The sequence below is a fragment of the Xenopus laevis genome, chromosome 1L (assembly GCF_017654675.1).
Source record: "Xenopus laevis strain J_2021 chromosome 1L, Xenopus_laevis_v10.1, whole genome shotgun sequence".
Taxonomy (NCBI): Eukaryota; Metazoa; Chordata; class Amphibia; order Anura; family Pipidae; genus Xenopus; species Xenopus laevis.
In genome coordinates, this window is record NC_054371.1 from 28625235 (window position 1) to 28647671 (window position 22437).

Consider the following 22437-nt stretch of genomic DNA (forward strand, 5'->3'; position numbering starts at 1 on the left):
TAAGTAAATGGGCCCCTAGGAGTCAGAGTCAGTACATTTTTGGCGACTTCGATTTCAGATACCCAAAATTGCTTCCGACTCCATGACTCAGACTCCTCAGCTCTGCATCCAATGAGAAATACATGACAAAAGTCTGCTTTTCAGGTGATTGTTGTTGGGGTCAATATGTGGTATTTTGGTGCAGCGTGATGGGGCTACTCAAAAACAGGGTAGTAATGCACCATGTCTCATTGCTCTTAGCATTTCTGATAGAAGAGCTCAGCAAATGAAAGTTATGGGAAATCCAGAAAATGTGGCAAAATGAATTTCAGTATGTATGTTGATCTCAAATAAGATGCCAATTCATTTATCAACAAAAAAAATATTTATTTTGTTTCTAAGAAGTACCCTTAATTATGCAGTATCCCATTTCATACAACAATGAAAATCCTAACGGTATCATAATATATTGCCGTTCGTCCAAGCTTTGAAACACTTTTGCAAAATAATTGTCTGTAAGTCCAATGTGGAAGAACTCCCTGCTCCTCTAAATACTAAAATACAGTCTTTTAAATAATAAATATTGTAGATGTAATCATTTTTAATTCACGTATATTCTGTGATTGAAAATATAAACACAGTTTTAAAAAGTATCCATATAAAGAATAAAGGTATGGTATATATTATCCAGAAAACCATTATGCAGACAGAAAAATAATTTGTCTTTAAACCTATTTCCTTTTTCTCTGTAATTATGAGATAATACCCTTTAGTTGATGGTAACTAAACTTTAAGCATAGTGCTCCAAATTACAGAAATGCCTATTATATGATTAATCCTTGTATTAGAAATGCCATAGAATTTACGGAGCCTCCAAAAAAAAAAGTACCATCATGTCAACTAAGTTTAGTGTGAGGTTCTTGGTTTCTTTTTTGTTTATGGCCTAGAGCTTGTTTCCTGGCACCACTTCACAAGGATAAATAGGAACCTGGCACTGAAACGGTTAAATATCCAGTACAGTTTGGTGCATTTTGAGACCAAGATGAGTTCCCATACAAATACGCTGCCCAGACTGCCCTGTAACCAGTTTTGCTCTTAAATCCCCAAAATTTAACATCAATACAGGCAAGATGGAGACATTCGTTTAAAAAGCTTAATAATCTGATATTTGGCTTTGAAAATATTACTTTATGTCCTCGATATATGTATATGATGAGAAAGAGAGTACGTTTCTGATTAGTGTTAGTGGTTTGTAAGGACAAAGAACATTTTTTGGAAACAGATATACATAATTCAATGTAATCACCAAGGAAAAATACATTCACAGTTATCATTTTGCGATTTTTTTAACTTAATACAGAGCCCCAAATAAATTAAAACTTATGGTTAATTGTGTTTTTTTCCCATACAGCCATTCTGCCTTTACTGTAATATTTGTCTGAAAATATTTTAGGGGCATACTCTACACAATAAGTATTTACTTTCTTAACTATCAACTATACAACTTTTTTTTCATATTTCCTAGTGTGTGGTCCAAAGGCTGGATACTGGCCAGCCCAAGGCTGCTTGCTGCTTTATAAAATAAAGTGTTGCATTAAGTTTTTAAACCTCTAATTGCACAAATCGAGATTGTCACTGTTAAACCAAAGCTCCTGGTAAACCATGAGCATGTGCAATAGTAAAAAAATATTTGCGGTTCCACGTCAAAACATATTTCATTGTATTGTACACATCGAGCTTCGAGGAGGGTTGACCATTCTTGTAACCGGCTCTTGACTGTAGTTCACAATGTCCGCTTTCACCACTCTCTGTGATAATAATAAAGAAATCTCAGTGTAAGGGTTCGGCAGTACATGATTGTATTTAAAAGCAACAGACTATCTTTTTCTAGCATTTAAGCAGTTTTGCTTCTTGAAAAAAGGAACACTATACAGGTCATTAAAGGAACAATATACACCGGTTTTTAAATGAGCGGAATGAATATGGCATGTGCTGAACAAAAATATGAAGCCAGTTTTACTTTAGTACTTCCTGTTCCAAAAAGAACTCCAGAGAAGCGGATAAAATAATTTACCAGTCCACTGAGAAGCTCATGATAATGAGTCACTCAGCTGCTGCTTAGAGTAGAGAGGGGTTTGTTTGTTCAAAGGCAGATACGCAGCGCTGAACAAATTCTCCTGTTTATAAAGGAAGAGGAGAGACATGACCAATGGACATAGCCCAACTTTCAAATTAGTACTAGATGGATTTTTTGAAAATTAAAACTATAGAGAGAATGTAATTTCAAAACAAGTCCTATTTATTGTGCCTTTAAAGGAGGACATTTTTAGCACCCCCAATGTAAATTGCCTTCAAAGATGCTTCTAAGATATGTGAGTCTTATCTTGGTCACCTGAGGGTACATGAGTTCATTGGACATCACAGTGGACATCACTCAAACTATTTCCCATTCACTTGGATAAATAAATCTAAATATACAGTATATTATATATATGTATAGTATACAGGATTATAACTATGTGTCTGGTTTGGCTGAATCCTTTACCGTCTACTTAAATGAAAATTATTGGTAGAACATTTTCTAAAATAAAATGTTTTGTTTTATTTTTATACATTAAGGGGCTGATTTACTAAAACTTGAATTAATCTATTATTTTAATCTATTTCAATTTCTGAAAACAAACCCGACCAAACCCGAATTGAACGAATTGAACTCATTTATCAATAACGAAACGTCATGAAAAATTGAACATCAATTCAAATCGTATGATTGACGCTCCAAAGACATCAGCCATCGACTTCTACGTGACCTCGAAAGGTTTGAAATGGTGTAATTTCAGATTTGGATTTTTAGCATCTTTGGGGGTATGATAAATCTATAAAAAGTTGAGTTTTTTTTCCCAAGAAAAACTCGAGTTTTCCCCCTAAAAACCTCAACAATAAATGGGCCCCTAAGATTTCATTTTTTCAAAAACCGTAAAAATTTATAATTGCAGATACTAAGAATGCTATACATCTCTGCTAATTCCGAATATTGTGCTAATAAATACTATAGGAAATAAATGTTAATAAATACTAATTCCCAATAATGTACTTACTACTTACTTGCTACAATATTATGCATAATTAGTTTCCCAGTTGTATTATACATGTTACTATGTATAATACGTTAAGTACCTTATCTACTGCAATAAGCAAACTTTACTCTGATTGTTTGTGGAGTTGCCTGAATTATGCTCTTCAGGAAAGTTGATTATTTCTGCCTTTACAATATGCTGGCAGGTAGATGTCATAAATATAGCAGCCAAGCATGAAAACAAACAAAAACACAATGAAATGGTTAAAAAGAAGGGTGAAATCCAAATGAACACACATAAAAGAAAAAAAAAACAAAGGAGTAAATATAAACATTTTAATATTTTTCTTCCTAACAGGTGGCAAAGACATTAAAGGTACACTAAACCCATACCATTTTTTTTCTAAATTATTTTCCCTTTTTGTTTGTCATAGAAATAATTTGAGAAGTTGCTCTTCATTTAAAGGAAAACAGTTACAATACATTTATATATCTATTACTAGCATGGATGCATCAAATCCACTATTTTAGGATTTGGTCGGATCCCGAATCCTTTGTAAAAGATTTGACCGAACACCGAAACAATCCGAACCCTAAGCATATCTAACAAACACAGAAACGATGCGGTTAATGGCGGAGCTCACCCGTGGTACGCCGGCTCCTGCTGAGTCGCAGCTCTCGCGATACATCTGGCTCCTTCTAGCCGGCTTAACACATACTCCAATAGTATCGCTACGGAGCGCCGTCCAAAGCAGTCACGGAGTCAGGCGTTTCAATATCAAGATGTTGGCTTTATTAAGCGCATTAAAAGTACAGTGGAGGGGGATTACAACTAACGCGTTTCGTGTCAGTAAACCTGACACTTCATCAGATAAGCATCCTAAGCATATCTAAATCAGGGAAAAAGGGGGAATGAATACCGCGTGTGCAGTGCCCGGTTAAGAATTTTTTAACTCCTTGTTTGTGTGACAAAAAGTCACGTGATTTTTTGGATTTTTTTCGGCCAAGCACATGGATCCGGCCAATTCCCACTGAAAAAGGTCAAACCCAAACAGAATCCTGGATTTGGTGCATCGCTAATTACTAGGCTTTGCTCATTGTCTTTCCTATTCTAATAAAAAAAGATGAACATATTTTGCCTTGCTGAATGTAAACACAATAGCTAAGTCTCTTCCACCTCTAGTAACATGTTGCTCTCAAACACCTTGGGTGTTGCTCCAAGTGGCCTCAAAGCAGGAGCTTATTTGTGAATTCCAGGCTTGGACACAAGTTTTGGTTACATAAAAACAGATGTACTGCCATATAGAGCCTCAATGTAGGTTGACAATCCACATAGGGGCTACCAAAAGGCCAATTACAGCCCTTATTTGGCACTCTAAGAACATTTTTCATGCTAGTGTTGCTCCCCAACTCCTTTTACTTCTGAATGTTGCTCACGGGTTCAAAAAGTTGGGGATCCCTGCCTTAGGCTATTATTTTAGTCATCAAATCGAATACATCTATTAAAAAAAAGTGTTTTAAAGTTGTGGGCGTTTAAACACACGAGTGAGAATGTGCACATATCCACAGAAAAATCCAACGTTTTTTTTCTACAGAGATAAATAATTGTGTTTCGACATACACTAAAATGTGGTCCGCAAGGAAAATCTTATTAACAACAAAATTTTTATTACATTTCTTTTATTGTAATACATTAATCATTGTTAATATTACGATCTACAGGCAGGAGATTTTATGATAAAGTGTGGATTAAAGTTACTATTGTATAGATCACAAATCCGATTTTTAAAGCAATTCATTTTTGTTGGTGCAGTATAAAAAACATTTGAAACCAGTTCTAAATATAAAGCATTGTTTAAAGAAAAAGCTAAAAGTAATTTGATATGCATTTAATACAAAGTATTTCCAAGATGCTAAACTATGTTTAATGATATATGTATATGCCATACATTACAGACACAACTCTTTTGATGTTGGGACTAGTGATGTGCCAATTTCTTCACCATGCATGATTTTGCCGCACATTTCTGAGTTTCGTGAAACATTGCTTGAAATTTGCCATGTGTTCAGTTTTGCACGCAACAAAAAAAAAAACTAAGTATGTTTGACTAATAAATTGAAAACATTGTGGTGTTTGGGCCTTATTAAGAGGAATATTACAGATCACCATGAAGGTATTCAATTTCAGACCAATACATTGGTAACAGGGGCCAATACTTACCAATTCTAATTCTGGTTAATTGAAAACTGACTGAATTGTATGGAAAATATACAGAGCTAAAAAATTGGGTATCACAAAAATCTTGTGAATTGACTGCTTGGTGGCTCTTGTGATTGACAGTCCAGATTCATTAGCTGCATATTATGCACTCATCACAACCTTTAATTGCAACATGCTGCATTAAACAAGAATTCCTAAGCTGAAATGTACCAGATGATGCCTATGAGGCAATAGGTAAAACAGATCACCATTAGTGTTATCAGTGTGGAAGTGAATAATTACATTTTGCAATAGAAAGGAATAATGCAAAAAAAAAAAAAAAAAAAGAACTGCCGCATCCTTATAGTCATATATTTTTGGGTGGGAGACAAACTTTTTAGTCGATAGAAACACCAGATGGGATTATTACCTGCGATTGTTCAATTTCTGCTTTGTTTAATTTGATTCCAAGGATTTCAGCAGCAGCTCTCTGAAAACACAGGAAAACCTACAAAGCGAGAAAAAAGGGAGTTTAAATGATTAAAAGCAGACATCCTCTAGTTACTTTCAAATAAATCAAGTCTTTCCTGAACTGTAAACACTGTCCATATGTAAACACTGAATTTCTACTCCCTAGTCCTTAAAGTACCTTAAAGGAGAAACAAACCCTTTACCAAAAAAACCCCATACCCTCACCCCACGTAGACCCCCCCTCCCTCCCCCTCCAGCCTAGCTGCCCCGACCCCGGGGGAAATGCCCCTAACTTTTTACTTACCCCTCGGTGCAGAGTCACAGCATCGGATTTCACGGCAGCCATCTTCTGGATCTTAGTGTCTTCTACCAGCGATTCGGCAATTTCTGTCCACTTTGGCGCATACGCAGTTTGTTGTCACAAACCGGTAAATTTCTCCAACTGCGCATGCGTCATTTCGCCAGTCTCCATATCAGCTTACCAAAGACCCGGAAGATGGATGAGTGAAAACTCAGATGGTGTGACTCTGCATCAAGAGGTAAATAAAAAGTATGGGGCATTTTCATGGGGGGCAAGTAATGAAATCGGAAAACTTTGTGACTTTCGGCGAATGCGCAGTAGATCCGTACCGGTAAATGCCCATACTGCGCATACGCCATAAACGCCGGTCAAAGCAGGAAGAAGACCTCTTGGGAGAAGATGGCACCTGTGAACTGCGTGGACAGAACCTGCGCAGAGGGGCGAGTAACAAGTTAGGGGCATTTGCCCCGGGGGACAGGTAGGCCAGGGGGGAGGAGGAAAGGGGGGCAACACAGGGGAGGGTTTTTGCGCCTAGGGGGTTTCCTTCTCCTTTAAGAGCTTGTTGGCTGGTGAAGTGTTTAGATGTAACCAATTGTTTTTTATTCTACATTATTCAAAGGAATGTGAAAATATAAGACAGAAAATGCAATATATGTATAAATAGCAAAAATAAAAGGGGAATTAATGGGAACCTATCAGCAAAAAACTGTTTCCCCTACCAGAGTCTGCACTGGGGTGAAAAATAATGTTTTTTTTTTTAAACCAGTTCCCAATTGCACTAAGCAACGCACACCCGGAGAAAGTTTTATTACCCTGCAAATGGTACGAGACTGCATTAGGTGACCCAGCTGTGGTATAAACACTTATTGGGTCAGCCTCAAGTATTTGAACAATGAAATAGTTAAATCACACTCTATTGAGCTGTAGACAGTAACAAATCCTTTGAAAGGCTCTAAACTCAAAAGAAATTCCATGTAATAGAAACTATAAAGGGGTTTTCTAATCCTACACTGAACAACAGCTAGACGGCTTTGAGCTGGACCAGGGAGTTATGTAGAGGTGCAAAAATACAACTGCCGTTAGTTAGAGTGCAGCTAAGTGGCAGCACTAGAAACCACACCCATCCCAGCTGTATGAGCATTGGTGCAGACTGAAGTAAACCTTTTTATATAAAGTAATGTGGAGTGGCATATTAGGCCTAAACACCACTGTATTATACAGCAGAATGGTTCAGTTAATTTTGATTTAGATCCATCTTACTGTAAACTTATATAGCGGTAGATCAATATTGATGTATCACAAATTATCAAAAAAAAAAAAGCCTGCAGTACTGCACTTGATCCTGTCACAGTATATGTATTACATGGACAAAGTAACTGTAAAGCTTTTTGAATATGAATATTATCTGAACACTTGTAGATGAAAGACCTTTTTTTACAAATTGGCTACTGGCAACGGTGGGCCTGCCCAAACAGACCTATGAATCCAAGGAAAGGAAAAAGAAGGGGGATAGCTGGAAAGAGAAACATTTAATTAAAAATTAGGTAAACACTGAAGGTTGCCGTTATAGTAATTAAAGGAAAACTATACCCCCCAAACAATGTAGGTCTCTATTAAAAGATACTGAGTAAAACAGCTCATGTGTAAAACCCTGCTTCATGTAAATGAACCATTATCATAATAATATACTTTTCTAGTAGTATGTGCCATTGGGTAATCATAAATAGAAAATTGCCATTTTAAAAAATAAGGGCCGCCCCCTGAGATCGTAAGATTCACTGTGCACACATACAAACCACATGTAAGGTCACATGAGCCAATTAGCAGACAGAGTTCTGCCTTTTGCTTCCTCACTTCTTCCTGTTACAGTTAGTGTTGTAGTATTTCTGGTCAGGTGATCTCTGAAGCAGCACAGATAGAGTCACGAAATGGTGGTTCAAGGCAAGATATGTAAAAGGGCAATATTTATGTAAATATATATTCCAGTTTGGTAAGATTCTTTAATATGTCATTCAATTTAATATAAACTATCTGTTGCTTAAGTATTCATTTTGGGGATATAGTTTTCCTTTAAAAGGCTTACATTCATTGGCTTAACAAAAGTGCCTTTTCAAATGAAAAAGAAAAATATGCATCCACAGTAATGCTGTATTGCCAGTCCTCCGTGTTTCTTATTTGTTGTCATGCACAATTAAGTTTAACAGTTGCCTTTCACATTAATCTTATGATTACTAATGTTTGGCTCCTGAAGATTTACTGATGGAGTTGGCGACTTTGGTCTGTTGATGAAGTCCAAGTTTATATGTCACAAGAAATCAGTTTATGATTTTGTTGTCTCCTGCTGTTCCGCACTGATGTACAGCTGGCTGAAGAATGCACTTGAAAAGCAAAAGCTGAAGTTTTACCATCGTAAAAACATACTTTCATTACACTGGCTCACCAAATTTTTATTTTAGAAAATCATTTAATAAATATTTACTATTACTTATTCAAAACAGTGCTGTGCTTTGTATAAGTACAATGTGTAGAAAGTGTAGTGTAGATAAGTACAATATGTTACAAAGGGGCGGATAGATTCCCCCTTTACAGGTTACTTGTAAGGCCTCTCCTATAGCTTTCCAAACTTATTGGGCAAATCACCCATAGAAGTAAATGTGTATAGATGGATGTTATTCAGTTGTATTCAGGGGCAGTAATTGTTAAAGGAACAGTAACACAAAAAAATAACGGTTTTATAAGTATACATAGCAGATACCAGATGAACTCTGTAGAATAGCATTGAATTCTATTTCAGAGCTTGTCTGTTATCTGCTAAGTAACCTTTGCCTTTTCTCCTTTTTTAGCTTGAATGGCTGCCCCCATGGCTACGCAGCAGCTTGTTTTAATAAACTATAGCAGTGTTTCTGAAGCAAAACAACTTTTACCAATACATAACAACAGTACATTGTATTTTAATTACTTTAAAAAGCTTTTATTTTTTGGTGTTTCAGTTCCTTTAACTGTTCTGCAATGTTTCTGATGCTACAGCAGGGTAACTACCTTGTTATGAACTAATGATAAGTCTAACCAAATGTGGACATCAAATGAAAGGGACTAAAGCATCATAGGAGACCATCAGGCCTGTTGAAGTAGCAGGTTAAACCCATGTAGTATTCATATCAAAGGGGTTGTTCAACTTCCAAAACTTTTTTTTAGTTCAGTTGGTTTCAGATAGTTCTTCAGAAATAAAGACTTTTTTTCAATTACTTTCTATTTTCTATTTGTGACCATTTTTTTAATATTGAAGTGTCAAGTGTCATTTTTGACTTCTTAAGTCTTTCCGAAGGCACAATGGGAGGGGGGGATCCCTGAGTTTCAGTAAAGTAAGTCAGCTGACAAGGACATTAAACTTCTAAAACAGTCAAAATTAGAAACAAATGGAAAGCAATTGCAAAAAAGTCTTTATTTCTGGTGCACAATATGAAAACAACAGAACTGAAAAAGGGTTTGGAAGGTGAACACCCCCTTTAAGGAAGATTCTACCGGGGCAGCTACATCATCTTGGGCAGAAACACGTCAGCAGAAGAGATTCAGCAAACCCCATGACTTACAAGCATTACAGGCTTGCCGCTTGGGTAGTGGATTTTGGCAGAAAAGAGGTACAGTCTGTGGTTTTGGGGCAGTTCCTTTACTCCCTTATGATTGCCCTCTAAGTAGGGTTGCCAGCTGGCAGGTATTTTACCGGCCTGGCCGGTAAAAATGATGGCTGATCCAAATGTTATTAATAGGGACAAAAGATAAATATATAGGAAGGCCGGTATTTTTTTTCCAGAAAAGGTGGCAACCCTACCTCTAAGTGAGGTTATTTGAACTTTCTCTTACCCCAATTCTTCTTTGAATTTAAGCAGCAGCTCAGTTGTCCCTACCTCCTGTTCAAATAACCATTTTAGCATTAAGGTGTAATTGCTTTTCAATAACAATCCTTATAAAGGGTGAGGGGGTTCATGAGGTGAATTTCAGGTTTGAGGCTTTGCCTAACTGTCCTTTCCTGTAGGAGGCAGGCTCTTTGGTGATGCCACATCCAAAAGTAAAAAGAAATTGCAGTAACTATTCCAGCTGCAAACCTGTACCTAAGCTCTGGATTCTAGTTTTTCCTTGCCATTGTCAATTCTATATAGACACCATTCCTTTATTTGTTGGTAATTAGAGTGTACTACAGATCTTGTAAGGAACACAGAGGTTAAGGGCCCTGTTGCACGTAGGTACTCCCCTGAGAAATTCTAATCTCTAAATATCTTTAGATGCAAGGCATCTGTTTCTACAATCAATCTGCCTTTTAATTTAGAAAGCTCCAATAAAACGAGTTCCTCAGGAAATACAATTATATCCTCTTCCTCTCAGTCTTTCTCCATTGGTTATGATCTTCATTTTATTACTCAGTTGTAAAACCAAAAAGAAAGGCGTATTACCATAGTCATCTCCAATAAGTCTTCATCTATTTCTATTATTTGGAAGTGTCACTTTCAAATTTCGAGCTTTGTCCTAACACAAACGACAATATTGATTTTATCCGATTTTTACTTACAGAATCTCCTGTCTTCGCAGAAACAAAATAACTTCCTAGGCTGTTTTCTTGGCAGAATCTCTGGTGTTTATCAGCTTTTACTGTTCGCATGTGCTCCAAGTCAACTAAAAAAAAAAAGTATTTATGAATCTGTGCACATATACTTGAATTGTTGCATTAGCTTTGCATGAGAAAATGCATGTTTCAAAGTCCTTTTAAACATACACATTCTACAAAAAGAAATTTACCATGACAAAGAAAAGAAATATCCAAATAATCCAAAGTTCTTAAAATGATTTCCTTTTTCTTTGTATTAATAAAACAGTACATTGTACTTGATCCAAACTAAGATATATTGTTAATGTTTACATGATTTTCTAGTAGACTTATGGTATGAAGATCCAAATTACAGAAAGATCTGTTATCTGGAAAACCTCAGGTCCCTAGCATTCTAGATAACAAGTCCCATACCTGTATTATCTTATGTATTACCTAAGACCACACAAAAAGGTGATTGATGCCCCGTTTGTTCTAGTTTATGGTAATACTGACACTAGTATTAGTCAAATACCTTTGCGAATACCTCTCAAATCTCCTGTTTTAGTAGCGGCAGCCAGATTTGTGGACCCAAGAATGTATAGGATCTTGGCATAGCTACAAATATTTAAATAGCTGGAATGTTCAAAAGTATGGAGGCGTAAAGGCCTCCATACACGGGCAGATAATACTTAATCTGTCGGCAGCTTATTGCCCAGTGTAGAGTGGCCCTCTGACAATGAAAGTCGGGCAGATGTCAATCAGTCGGCTTAAAAATCCCATCAGATCGAGGACCACATCAGTTCGTTAAAGTGGTCCTTAATCCAACCACCCGTTTTCTCCTCGTAATGATATGATCATGGGCCCAACCATTGGATCATTACCAGGAAAAAACCCTAGGGCCCACGATTGGATCAGCCTGATATCGAGGAGAGATCTGCTCATTTGGAGACCTCGCCAAATAAGCAGATCTTCATAAGAATCACCAGCTTTAGGAAAAAAGGTCAAGCAGCGGGAGGAGACTTTAAAGTAAGATTGCAAAATGAATAAGACACATACAAATTTACTGAGTGAATAAGGAAAAAAGTTAATAACCGCACTTTACTAAAAGGGGAGTTTAAAAGTGCTGCTGCCCCAACAGAACTGAGAAAAATAATGTCCCTGATAATAGGGGCAGATGGGTGGGAGACAAATTATGCGCGAGTCTAAAGAAAACCCCAACTTAGTAGAGCAGAGATGAATATATAAATATGTGTTGTGAAGATCTGTTGTGTGTGGGAGCAGCACAGTCCTCTCACTAGTCAATGTGCTAGGTTTTAAGAATAGTAGGCCTTTGTCTAGACCTCTGTCCTTTCCATCATATTATTTTTTTGGGAGTTTGCACTGATGGTTTATAGAATAGTAGGCCTTTGTCTAGGCCTCTTTTCTTTTCCATCATATTATTTTTTTTAAAAAAATTGTTTCCTATTTTGGGGGCTTGGGGTGAAATAAGGATTTAAATGATTTTTTTGAAAAAATACTTGGCAAGTATGTGAACTAGCTTTTTTGACAGTACCGGTCTGCCCAGAGATGAACCACAGGCAAAAAACTACCATTCTGTTAATTGTAGTAGAAAGACACTCTTCTTGCCAAGCATTTGCACTTTCACATTTAGAAAGAGTAAACTCCTACTTGTCAATTGACTAAGCAAGGGCTGAATTACTCAATTATGCTTAATTAAATATATTATGTCTTATAAAAATATCCCAGCATGCTTCTCAATTATCCTTAATTAAAGTTATTAGCTTTCAATAAAAATATCTCAGTAAGCACAATTTTCTGGTCTATTAAAGCGCATACTGAAAATAGTGTTTGCTGTGTGTCAGTTAGAAAGGTAAAAGAGAGAAACTGGCATGGCCAGACTCTAGTGATTAGAACTAAAGTGATCAGAATAAAATGAAAAAGAATATCTTGAAATATATAATGCTGAAACTGCTTTAGACCTTTGTAATCAGTGATAAGTATACATACCGATCATTAGTAAGCATTATATTCAAATCATAAATAATTGAAAGACCATCAACTTGTTCAAACCTAAGTTAAAATCTCTGCAATATGTGAGCATTTTGTCTGAAGAACGATGCCATTTTGAATACAGATCTGGAACGTAGGGGTTATTTATTAAAGTCTGAATGCCAAAACTAGAATAATTCATTTTTTACTATAAAAACAGAATTTTTAGTGAAATAAAAACCTCAAATTTTTCAGGATTTATTATACTCAGAGGATGGAAAAAGTCTGAATCCTTAATGGAGTTGTTCACCTTCCAAACACTTTTTTCAATTCACTTGTTTTTAGATTGTTCCCCAGAAATAAAGACTTTTTTTCAATTACTTTCCATTATTTATTTTTAAATTTTTTTCCAAAATCTAAGTTTAAAGTTGAATGTTTGTGTCTCTGGTGTTTGAGTCTGGACTGCTCAGTAATTCAGGTGCAGACTCTGAACTGTTACAATTTTGCAACATTAGTTGATACATTTCTCAGCAGCATCTCTGGAGTATCAGCAACTATTGTATCAATTCTAACAGCTGCCTGTAATGAAACTCAGGGATTCTGCTCAGCAGGGACAAATATAAGAGATGTATCAACTAAATGTATCCATTTAGAACAGTTTACAGGGTCGGCGACCACCCCTCCCAGAGCTGCTTCAGAAGGAGAGAAATGGCACTTTACACTTCAATATTAGAAAAACCGTCACACATAGAAAATAGAAAGTCATTGGAAAAAGTCGTTATTTCTGGTGATTTATCTGAAACCAACTAGTTGTTTGAAGGTGAACAACCCCTTTAAATCCAGCATCTCAGACCTGCCGAGGTTGTATATAAGTCAATGGGAGAAGTCCCAAAGATATCATGATCTGCTCTGGGTTTCATGGTGGTTTTCGGGCAGAAGTCTGAAAAAATTAGATTTTTCTGGCGGAAAATCAGAAAAATACATACGATTCGAATTTTTGAACGATTTTACAATTTATTCGAGTTTTTTCCTGCAATGGAAATTTTCAGGAAAATGTATTGATAAATAAGGGGAAATAAAAATTATGAGAAATTCTTTCCTTCTTTATATTAAAATGTATAAATTTCCACACGAGTCAGTTATGGGTAAGAAATGGGCAACATGGCGGAGTATTATTGAAATGAGTGTCTGTGTTTTTTTGCCATGTCTGTTTGAGTTTCCCCCAGGGAGACTCTTGTTTCCTCAGAAACTCCAAAACATACAGGCAGGTTAATTGACTCCTGATGAGACTGTCCCTAGCGCTGGTGTGAATTTGAAGGTGCACTACTCACGTGATGAACAATCTCTGTAAAGCTCTCTACATAAAGCATAATAATATTACAGATAAAAAAAAAGTTTTACACTGTTATTTGCCCAAATTAACAAATATTTTTTAATTTAATTTTTTCCAACTCCTGCATATATATATATATATATATATATATATACTCTATGATAGCAACACACTTATGCTTTCCAAATAGCTGCAAAGTCAGGGATCAGTCAATAAGGTACAAAGATACATGCAAATCCAACACTCCTGGGAACATTAAGAAAAAAGTGTTTGGTTTTAGAAGCGCCGTTTACACATTTCAGCACTGTCTGAACCTTCTGTGGGCAGAGCTTTTGGCACAAAAACACATAGAGCTTGTGCACTAAAATTTAAAAAACTCGCAATAGGTGAAAAGACCTTACTAATAGTAAATGCAGGAGCAAATGCAGTAAAATTTATAAAATGCTCATTAGGTTATGTGTAGCCTAACACGTTTCGTGCCAAATGGGCACTTACTCAAAGGCTTATGGTCCCATCCATGCTCAAGCTTTTTATAGGGATGATGGCCAATCAGAAAAGGATACATTATACTGAGACCTGTCCAGTAAGAATAAGATACATCATACAAAGCCTTATTATTTGAAGTTCAGTATGTGTTGCACTTATTCAGTTTTAGTGCCACCTAGTACAGTAGATGGCACACATTGTCTTATAGGGCGTAAGGTATACATTGCCATTGTATTAACAAAAGAATGTTTATATTCACTATTGTTTTTTCACAATATATTTATTGGTTGTTGTTTGTTCACATGACTCTTATTGGATAAAGCTCTGTATGATGTGGAAGAGGATGAAATGGTTAGTGTGTAGGCTTGTAAGGAAACACTGAAACTCCGGAGCATAGTGGAATGAATGTCTGATGCTGTAGATTAATTAATTCTATAGGTTGAGGCCTTGCATGTAGGCCTGCATGCAAGTGATTCCTAGAGAGAAGAAAAGTCTAAGGTCCTTGGTGTTTGGAGAGACCATAGTGACATGGTTTGTGATGAGCATTGCAGGCAAGCTTTAGGAGGAGAAATCTGGTGTAAGATTGTATAGGTAGCCAGTGGAGGGTTTTGTACAGCCGGTTTAAAAGGTGAAATAAAGGATGTAACAGCATTTTGGAATAGTTGCAAGCTAGTACTTTTCTTAAAATCGTATTTTATAAGACATCAACTCTAGCAGAGCCTTTTTTCTATTTCAGGCTCGGAAGGCACTTAATCATAGTCAATAAATGTCTTCTGAGCACCAAACAGAGGGGCACGCACAGATGAACCACACGCACAATTCGGAGCTCACTTCAACAGCACATGCGACTGGTCAGTGATCGCTGGGAAAAGGAAATCAAGAAACCCGATATGGCAGCCACCAACCTCAATTTGCTACCCTTTATTTTCTAAAGAGGTTTAGTTCAGGGAGGAAGGCATCAGATTTTTAAATAACCCTCTTTCTCATTTAACAGGTTTCTCCTACAAATATGGTATGTCATGTGAGCCTAGTCAGGACGCCGCATGTATCTTGTAATTTCACAGCCAAAACGAATTACGAATTGCCTGAACAGTAGCCAGTATGGCAAATTCCATGCAGTAATGGATGGTCTATGTAGTATTGCATAAAAAGAACAAACAAGTTCAAGAGCACAAGTAGATAGCAGCTGATACAGTATGTAGTTTATACAACAAGCATTCACATACTATGTTGTGGTTTTATATCTAATATGGAAAAAGCAGTGCTGCTCGATTTTTCCTCAATACCAAATGAAAATATATGCATTTTGTAAATGTATTTAACTCTGAGGTACAAGTCAGTCAGAAAAATAAGGAAATGCTGTGTAAGCTTTTTGGAAACACTTGCAGCAGTCAACATACTTTATTTTTAAGGGCAAATGTTAATCCTATAAGCCCATGTTCCAAAAATGTTGCTCTGAAACAGAGATGCATAATTCAAGTGTGAGGTATATTATTCAGTTTCTCCCATTATATACCCACTGGAAGTAGAGCCAAACCTAACAAACAATGCCATGTTTCATTGCAAAGGGCATGGTGCTCAAGCCGTGTGCAGGTTTTATTGTGTACATTCCAGTTTCTCCAAATCTGATCCTGAGGTGACTGGAAGCTACATTGAACAGTTTCTGTTTTTATTGCGTACAGTCCCCATAATGGTGTTGACTCAATGCTGTCAAATTATAGGGCAAATATATTCACAAGCATTTAAGGACAACCAAGCTCTTTGAGCAAATATAGGGAAAAAAAAACTTAAACTTATTTCCTGAGGAAGGGACCCTACTGGCTTGTAAAAACTTGTAAATTTGCAAATCTAGTAAGTCTGCATAATGGTGTCATTTGATTATCAACTAAAAATGTCCACTTACTCTATAAAAAAAAAAGCTTTATTTAAAAATGATATTGGAGGTCTTTAATTGGTATACTCTGGGGATTTGGGATTTTACAAGGAATTCAAAATAATAGTTTAAGGCTTGAATTAGCTGATGGGAAGATTTACTGTAATAGGCCCGGGCACCACAAAGCATCAATACACCAAGAATTATGGACTGACAAATGGACACAAACTGAGAAACACGGTCATTCATCAAAAAGAGTCAATGTGAATGTGAATAAACATGTTTTGTAAAGAGCTGATGGGTATGTATATCTATATCATTGTGTCCGCATGTGCTCCTTGAACATCTGTATAGTAGCTTTCAGTGGCGCTCCTTTCCTCATGCCTGCTGTTCCGAATTTTATGCAGGTATGCCTATCGATGCAGGGAAACCCTGGATCTACCATCACCTCCAAACTAGGCAGTAGCTACTCCTTGCAGTTCTGCTGCACCAAATGCATAAGCAGGGGTGTAACTACAGAGGAAGCAGACCCTGCAGATGCAGGGGAGCCCCATGAGGCCCAAATAATGAGCAATTGTTTGCTCATAAACCAGGACAGCTGCTGGATATGTTTGGGGCCCTAAAATTAATTTGCTGTGAGGCCCAGTAATATCTTGTTATGCCACTGTGCATGTCAGAATCATGGGGGGGGGGGGGAATGATGTTTTCATACTGTAGGCCTAACATACTGCGGGGTTACAGCTATTTGGGACTTTCCTTGATTTTATGCAAATCTGTGCAAAACTGTGGTCACCACCGACCATGACAAATCAGCCCCTTTGTTGGCAACACAGGTTGACAACCTTCCACAAAGCAGTACACTTATCAAACAAGAAAAGTTTCACACTGCCCTGAACAGCATTCTACCTTTACTCAAACCTTCTAAAGGGAGTCTCAATGAAAAAAAGGATAATTCATTCTAAGCAAGTTTCCAAAAATATAGTAGCCAAAAGTATCCAGACAATTTTAAGAGACTATTCCCATTGACTTCTATTGAACCTTGCCAGCTTTTATTAGCAGAGCTTTTTTGGAAACTTTTTCAGTCTTTTTCGTTATTAAAACCAGATTATTTATGGTTTCAGAAAATACTTGTGTGCATTTTTTATGTTTTTCTAGAATCGTGGAAAAAATGCTAACTTTATCTTTGATTAATCTGCTCCGTAGTGCTGAGCTCCAAACTGTCTTTGGTAGTAACATTAGCTGAAGGGAGTGTAGTTTTTTATGGGTGATCAGAAGCAAACAAAAGTAACATCAACATGTGCAATCCCAAGTGTCAGCTGGAGTGGTGTAAAGGTCACCACCATTGCACTCTGGAACAGTGGAAACGGAATGATAAATGGCCTTTCCCTATCCCCCATGTAAATGTCTGCGTTTGGTAGATGTCAGTAAAGCACTACCTGCCTGAATAATTCTAATCCAGTAAAACCAAACCTTAAGACTACAGCATATAACAACATTTTTTATTGTGTGCTTTTGACTTTGAGACAACAGTTTGGAGGGACAGCTCTTTTCTGTTGCAGCACAATGCCCATAAACACAAAGCAAGGTCCATACAGAAGGGGCTTGCACAGATGGGGGTGGAAGAACTGGCATGCAGAGACCCCTAACCTTAATCCAACTATGGGACAGCTAAGGGATGAATTGGAAGGCTGATTGGGAGCCAGCTCTGATCCTAAATATCAGTAGCCAACCTCACTCACAATTATTGTGGCTGAATGGAAGAAAAATAAAGTTTTGGCCTCATGGTGTAACATTAGTTAAAACTAATAAGCCTGTTTACGAACATTCAAGTTTTTCCTTTTTTCTTTAGGAATCATTTTATCATTTTATAAAAATGATCTAAGTCTTTTAAAAATATCACTAATACTAGAAAAACGTCTCCAAGTAAAAGCGATCGAGATCTGGTAGAAGTCAATGGGAGTTGTGCTGATCCTATTCAACCTTTCCAACTTTTATAGGTTTTCAGATATTTTTCACTATTTATTCTCTGAAAAACTCGAATTGTAGTGATATCATTCAGCACATTTTTCCATTTTTCCATTTTCCATTTGGTTCTCTTAAAAACTTTCATTCCATTCGTGATTTCAGAGAAATAATAGATTATAGTTTAATCGTGGTTTCAAAAAGCTCTAATACCACTATAATTCGACCTCTAATAAGTGGGCTACTATTGAAAGCAGTATCTGTCTGACTTCTGAAGTGACTTCTGAGTTTCAAGAGTGAGAACCAGAGAACACAAAGCGGTAATCAAATACTGCTTTTGATTGTCATTATGTTTTCAGTAACTGTAAAACCTTTAAAAACACCTACATTTTATATATTACAGCTCTTCTTAGAATTAAACCTTCATTATACAAATAGGTTTTTAACTTAAATATTTTGTCGTAATAATCTGAAAAGTTTGTAAGTAAAAAGGAAACATCACGAATACTATTATTAGTGGGGAAAAAAACACTTAATTGTGGTTTGTATCTGTACATAATAAATTATAAAACCTGAATGGTAGACCTATAATAAATGTCAACTGTGAATTATTACATTTGTTCACACACTTCATTTTCCATTTAAAATACGCCGGATTAACTTGTGACATATATGAACAAAATATATCTTCCCTGTGTATGAATTGGTGCCATAAACAAACTCTTAAAGACTCTCTAAGGTAGAGAGACCATACAGAAATAACTTGTTACCTAGTTTTATTACTGGTTTTTCTGGTTTCTATCACACACAATTGCTTGTCTGAAACAAATAATGATTACATCCCTTTATCAGATTTACAGACTTAAGTCTGTCAGAGCTTTGTGTGTATAATACAATTCTCCAGGATTTGTAACATCCATTTCACTTTACATTGTACAGACACAAGTTCAGAAGTTCTCAAGCAGAAACGAGACTACGGGACAGTGAGGAAACTACCATTAAAGCCCTACAGTTAATGGTGGGTCATAGTGCCTTATTTCTAACACACCCTGGTAAAGAAGAAAACCATCTGTGTCTATTTATTATACAGAAAAATGGTGAGGTTTCAGGACCTCCCGAACTGGAAGAAATCTCAAGATGGATCGACTTTACTTACAAAGCACAAAATCCTAAATGGTATAAATGATAATATTTACATTAAAATGTATACTTTCTTATCACGGTAGAAATACCTGATGTCCCTAGACAATTACACCATATTTTTCAAGGGCACTTACATGTAAATAAAAATGGGGCAAACTAAGCTTTGCTAGATAATCCAACTGATTATTAAAGGTTTAATATTTTCAAATGTGCAGAACAAATTGTGAACAATTTTTTGTGGAGGGAAAAAACCCCACTTGATTTATTTAGCCGGACCAGAGTGGAGACAAGCGTGTCCACTTTAAATGAAAGTCATAGGGGGGGGGGGCCTTTTGTGCAAAAGTTACATCAATCTATAGGAAAACCAATCCATGGGTTTATTAAATGTTTTAATGGAATAGACATCACAATTAAGGCAAAATTCCCTATAAGAAAAACCCAGGTCCCAAGCATTTATTCCTATTTATTCCTTTTTATACCTATACTCTTAGTTACATTAACTTTCCTTGATACATTCAAAAAAGGAATTTTGTAGTAAAGTAAGTTCAGGATGGCAAAACGTGTTTTTGGGTCAATCGATCCCCTAGCAATGCACTGGTAAATACAGGATTACAACACAAATAAATGCATATTATTCTGTGTTTCTAGCAAATGCAAGTTTATGTGGGTGTCTAATGCTCAAGGAAAACAAATGTGTTCTTTTAAGAAAATCTGTTTTTCGGATCCAGTGCTCCTTTCAGTGTTGCTGTGTATATTTAATGAATGCTCATTGATACAGGGGCAATGTCACAGTTATTATGAGTGACACGTAATTATTGTTGGTTTACGCCGCCTTAATATGGAACATTACATTTTTTTTCTCCTTAACCTTTTGATTGGCAAACATAAGCAGAGTGCTTATAGAGGCCCTGAGGTATAAGAGGCCAATTGGATGACTGACAGCTTAATTAACCCAAATGATCTAAATATTGCCACTGCTCGTTAATTCAACACTGCTAGATTAATCACCTCCAGGGAAACATTTTAACCGTGGCTACAGCAAAACAAGGCAGTTAAGGTAAATACATCGCCAGGACACGAAACATAGATGTGTATACATTTTATTAATCACTTCCAGGAAGGATGGGAGGCTCGGAGGATGACCGTGCTTCTTCAAGAACACAGGAACTTGTATATAAGTCAGAGATGAATCTCTCACATTCAAAGTAAAATCTAACATTACACAGAAAGGAGTCTGAGACCTTCCCTTACAGCAGCGAGACGTCCATGTGAAATGTCTAAGCTACACGCACTATACATAAGTGCAAGAGGATTATAAAACTCTGCAGTTATACTGTACCGTGGAATTATTCTAATTAAGAAAAAAATTCTCTCCCCAAGTGCTCGCAGCTGTTCATACAAGTTGTGAAATTACATAATGCTCCAATAATGACCTATCACGATTAGCCCACACAGAAACGACAAGTAAAACGCTCTAATAATGTATTAATTTGATTTACATGTGCTTAAAATTAGGGGAAAATGTTCACTTCTAAATATAAGCTACAGTCGCTGCACAAATGACCAAGAAAACAGCAATTTCTTTATTATTCCTATTTGTGTATAAACATTATATGGAAACATTGATATCACCATGAAATTAAAGCATGTTAGGAGGTCAAGGACTTTATTATTTTTATGTTCCAGGATAAAGACCTGCCCTTATTCGGTATAGTTTATTTCTAAAGGGGTTAGGATTAATTTTTCCCAGAGAGCTGCTTGAAATTTCCCAATTGAAATCTCCCCAGTGAAATGTTATTGTACAGACATATATGGGAGTGGGACAGTCCTATATTCTAACTGCACTGCTCACTATTAAAGGGAAATTCTTTATAAATACACTTCCAGTTCTTTGATGTTAATAGTGAAACACCAAAGAAAACTTATAATTTTGGGTGGAGAGCACCCATTCCATTTAACTGGTCATAAATAAATATGCAAGACATAGAACACTTCCGACACCTGACCTATTCCCAATAAATACCATATTGCTATTAAATAAATAACCTATCATTTAGAGAAATTTGCCAATCCACATTCTGTCATTAGTGGGCTAAAGAGTGGAAATATTTTAGGGACACCACAGATTATATGTACATTGCACTGCTTTATGATTCTGAGAATCCAGCTCACACAATCATCTATATATCATAGGCGTTAAATTTACACTGGGTCTTGCAAAAGTATTCAGACTTGAAATGTCTCTAATTTGACTCAATACTAAATGCTTCAATGAAATTTTCATATACGAGATATTTTCCTGTTATAACTTTTTCTAAGTGGTTTTGGTACGTAGCAGTTTAGTATACTGTTTGGAAGTGATTTTGGCCCATGATTCCATGCAGATTTTCTCCAGGTTGTTGAAGTTATACTCATGAAGACAATTCACCTCACTTATTATCTTGAGTCACTCCAGTGGTCTGTTGTGTGGGATCATTGTCCTAAATAGACATTCACCAAGCTTAATATTTTTGAGGATTTAAACAGATTCTCTTGCTGTATTTTCTAGTTTGTAACATCCATTCTACCTTCTATTTTAACAAGATACCTGGTTCCTACTGATTAATAGTAGTCCCACAGCATGATGCGACCACCACCACAATCCTTCCCTGGAGGTATGGGTCCACCATAGGGTTAACAAACAAGGGAAAGGTGTGATCACCACTAATTTTTAAAAAAACGTTAAGCGGGGGTGCAATGAGGTTGTGACCACAAACTTCACATAGACAAATACAAGTGGTCCTCTGCACTCAACCCATTATCTTATATTAAGGACACCATGGGGTTGCCATCTTTCCATTTTTTTTTTTTACCTTGACAGCTCGGTTTTTGAAAGGGCTGTCCAGGTGAAAACTGCCTGTCCATATTTCCAAATTAGGAATCCCAGAAAGGACACTGAAGTTAATGACATGGCTATCAGCCAATCTCTGATTGTCAAGTCATTAGTCCTGATTGCCAAGTCTTTAGTCCTGCCCCCAACGTCATCTGCCCGCCCCCTGCTCA

General features: G+C 36.5%; 1 protein-coding gene across 2 annotated transcripts in view; it reads right to left on the minus strand.

The window, feature by feature from the left end:
* Positions 1-345: 345 nt before the first annotated feature.
* The window catches only part of LOC108698037 (ras-related protein Rab-28), an 81139-nt gene continuing 59047 nt past the window's right edge, over positions 346-22437 (minus strand). The window contains exons 5-8 of one of the 2 annotated variants that reach the window (XM_018228722.2): positions 10592-10695; positions 5686-5763; positions 3157-3254; positions 346-1787 (exon numbers count right to left, since the gene is read on the minus strand). In XM_018228722.2, the coding sequence (XP_018084211.1) occupies positions 3162-3254; positions 5686-5763; positions 10592-10695 (275 nt within the window). In that variant the 3' untranslated portion in view covers positions 346-1787; positions 3157-3161. The remainder of the gene's footprint in view (positions 1788-3156; positions 3255-5685; positions 5764-10591; positions 10696-22437) is intronic. The other variant, XM_018228717.2, reaches the window with a different exon arrangement.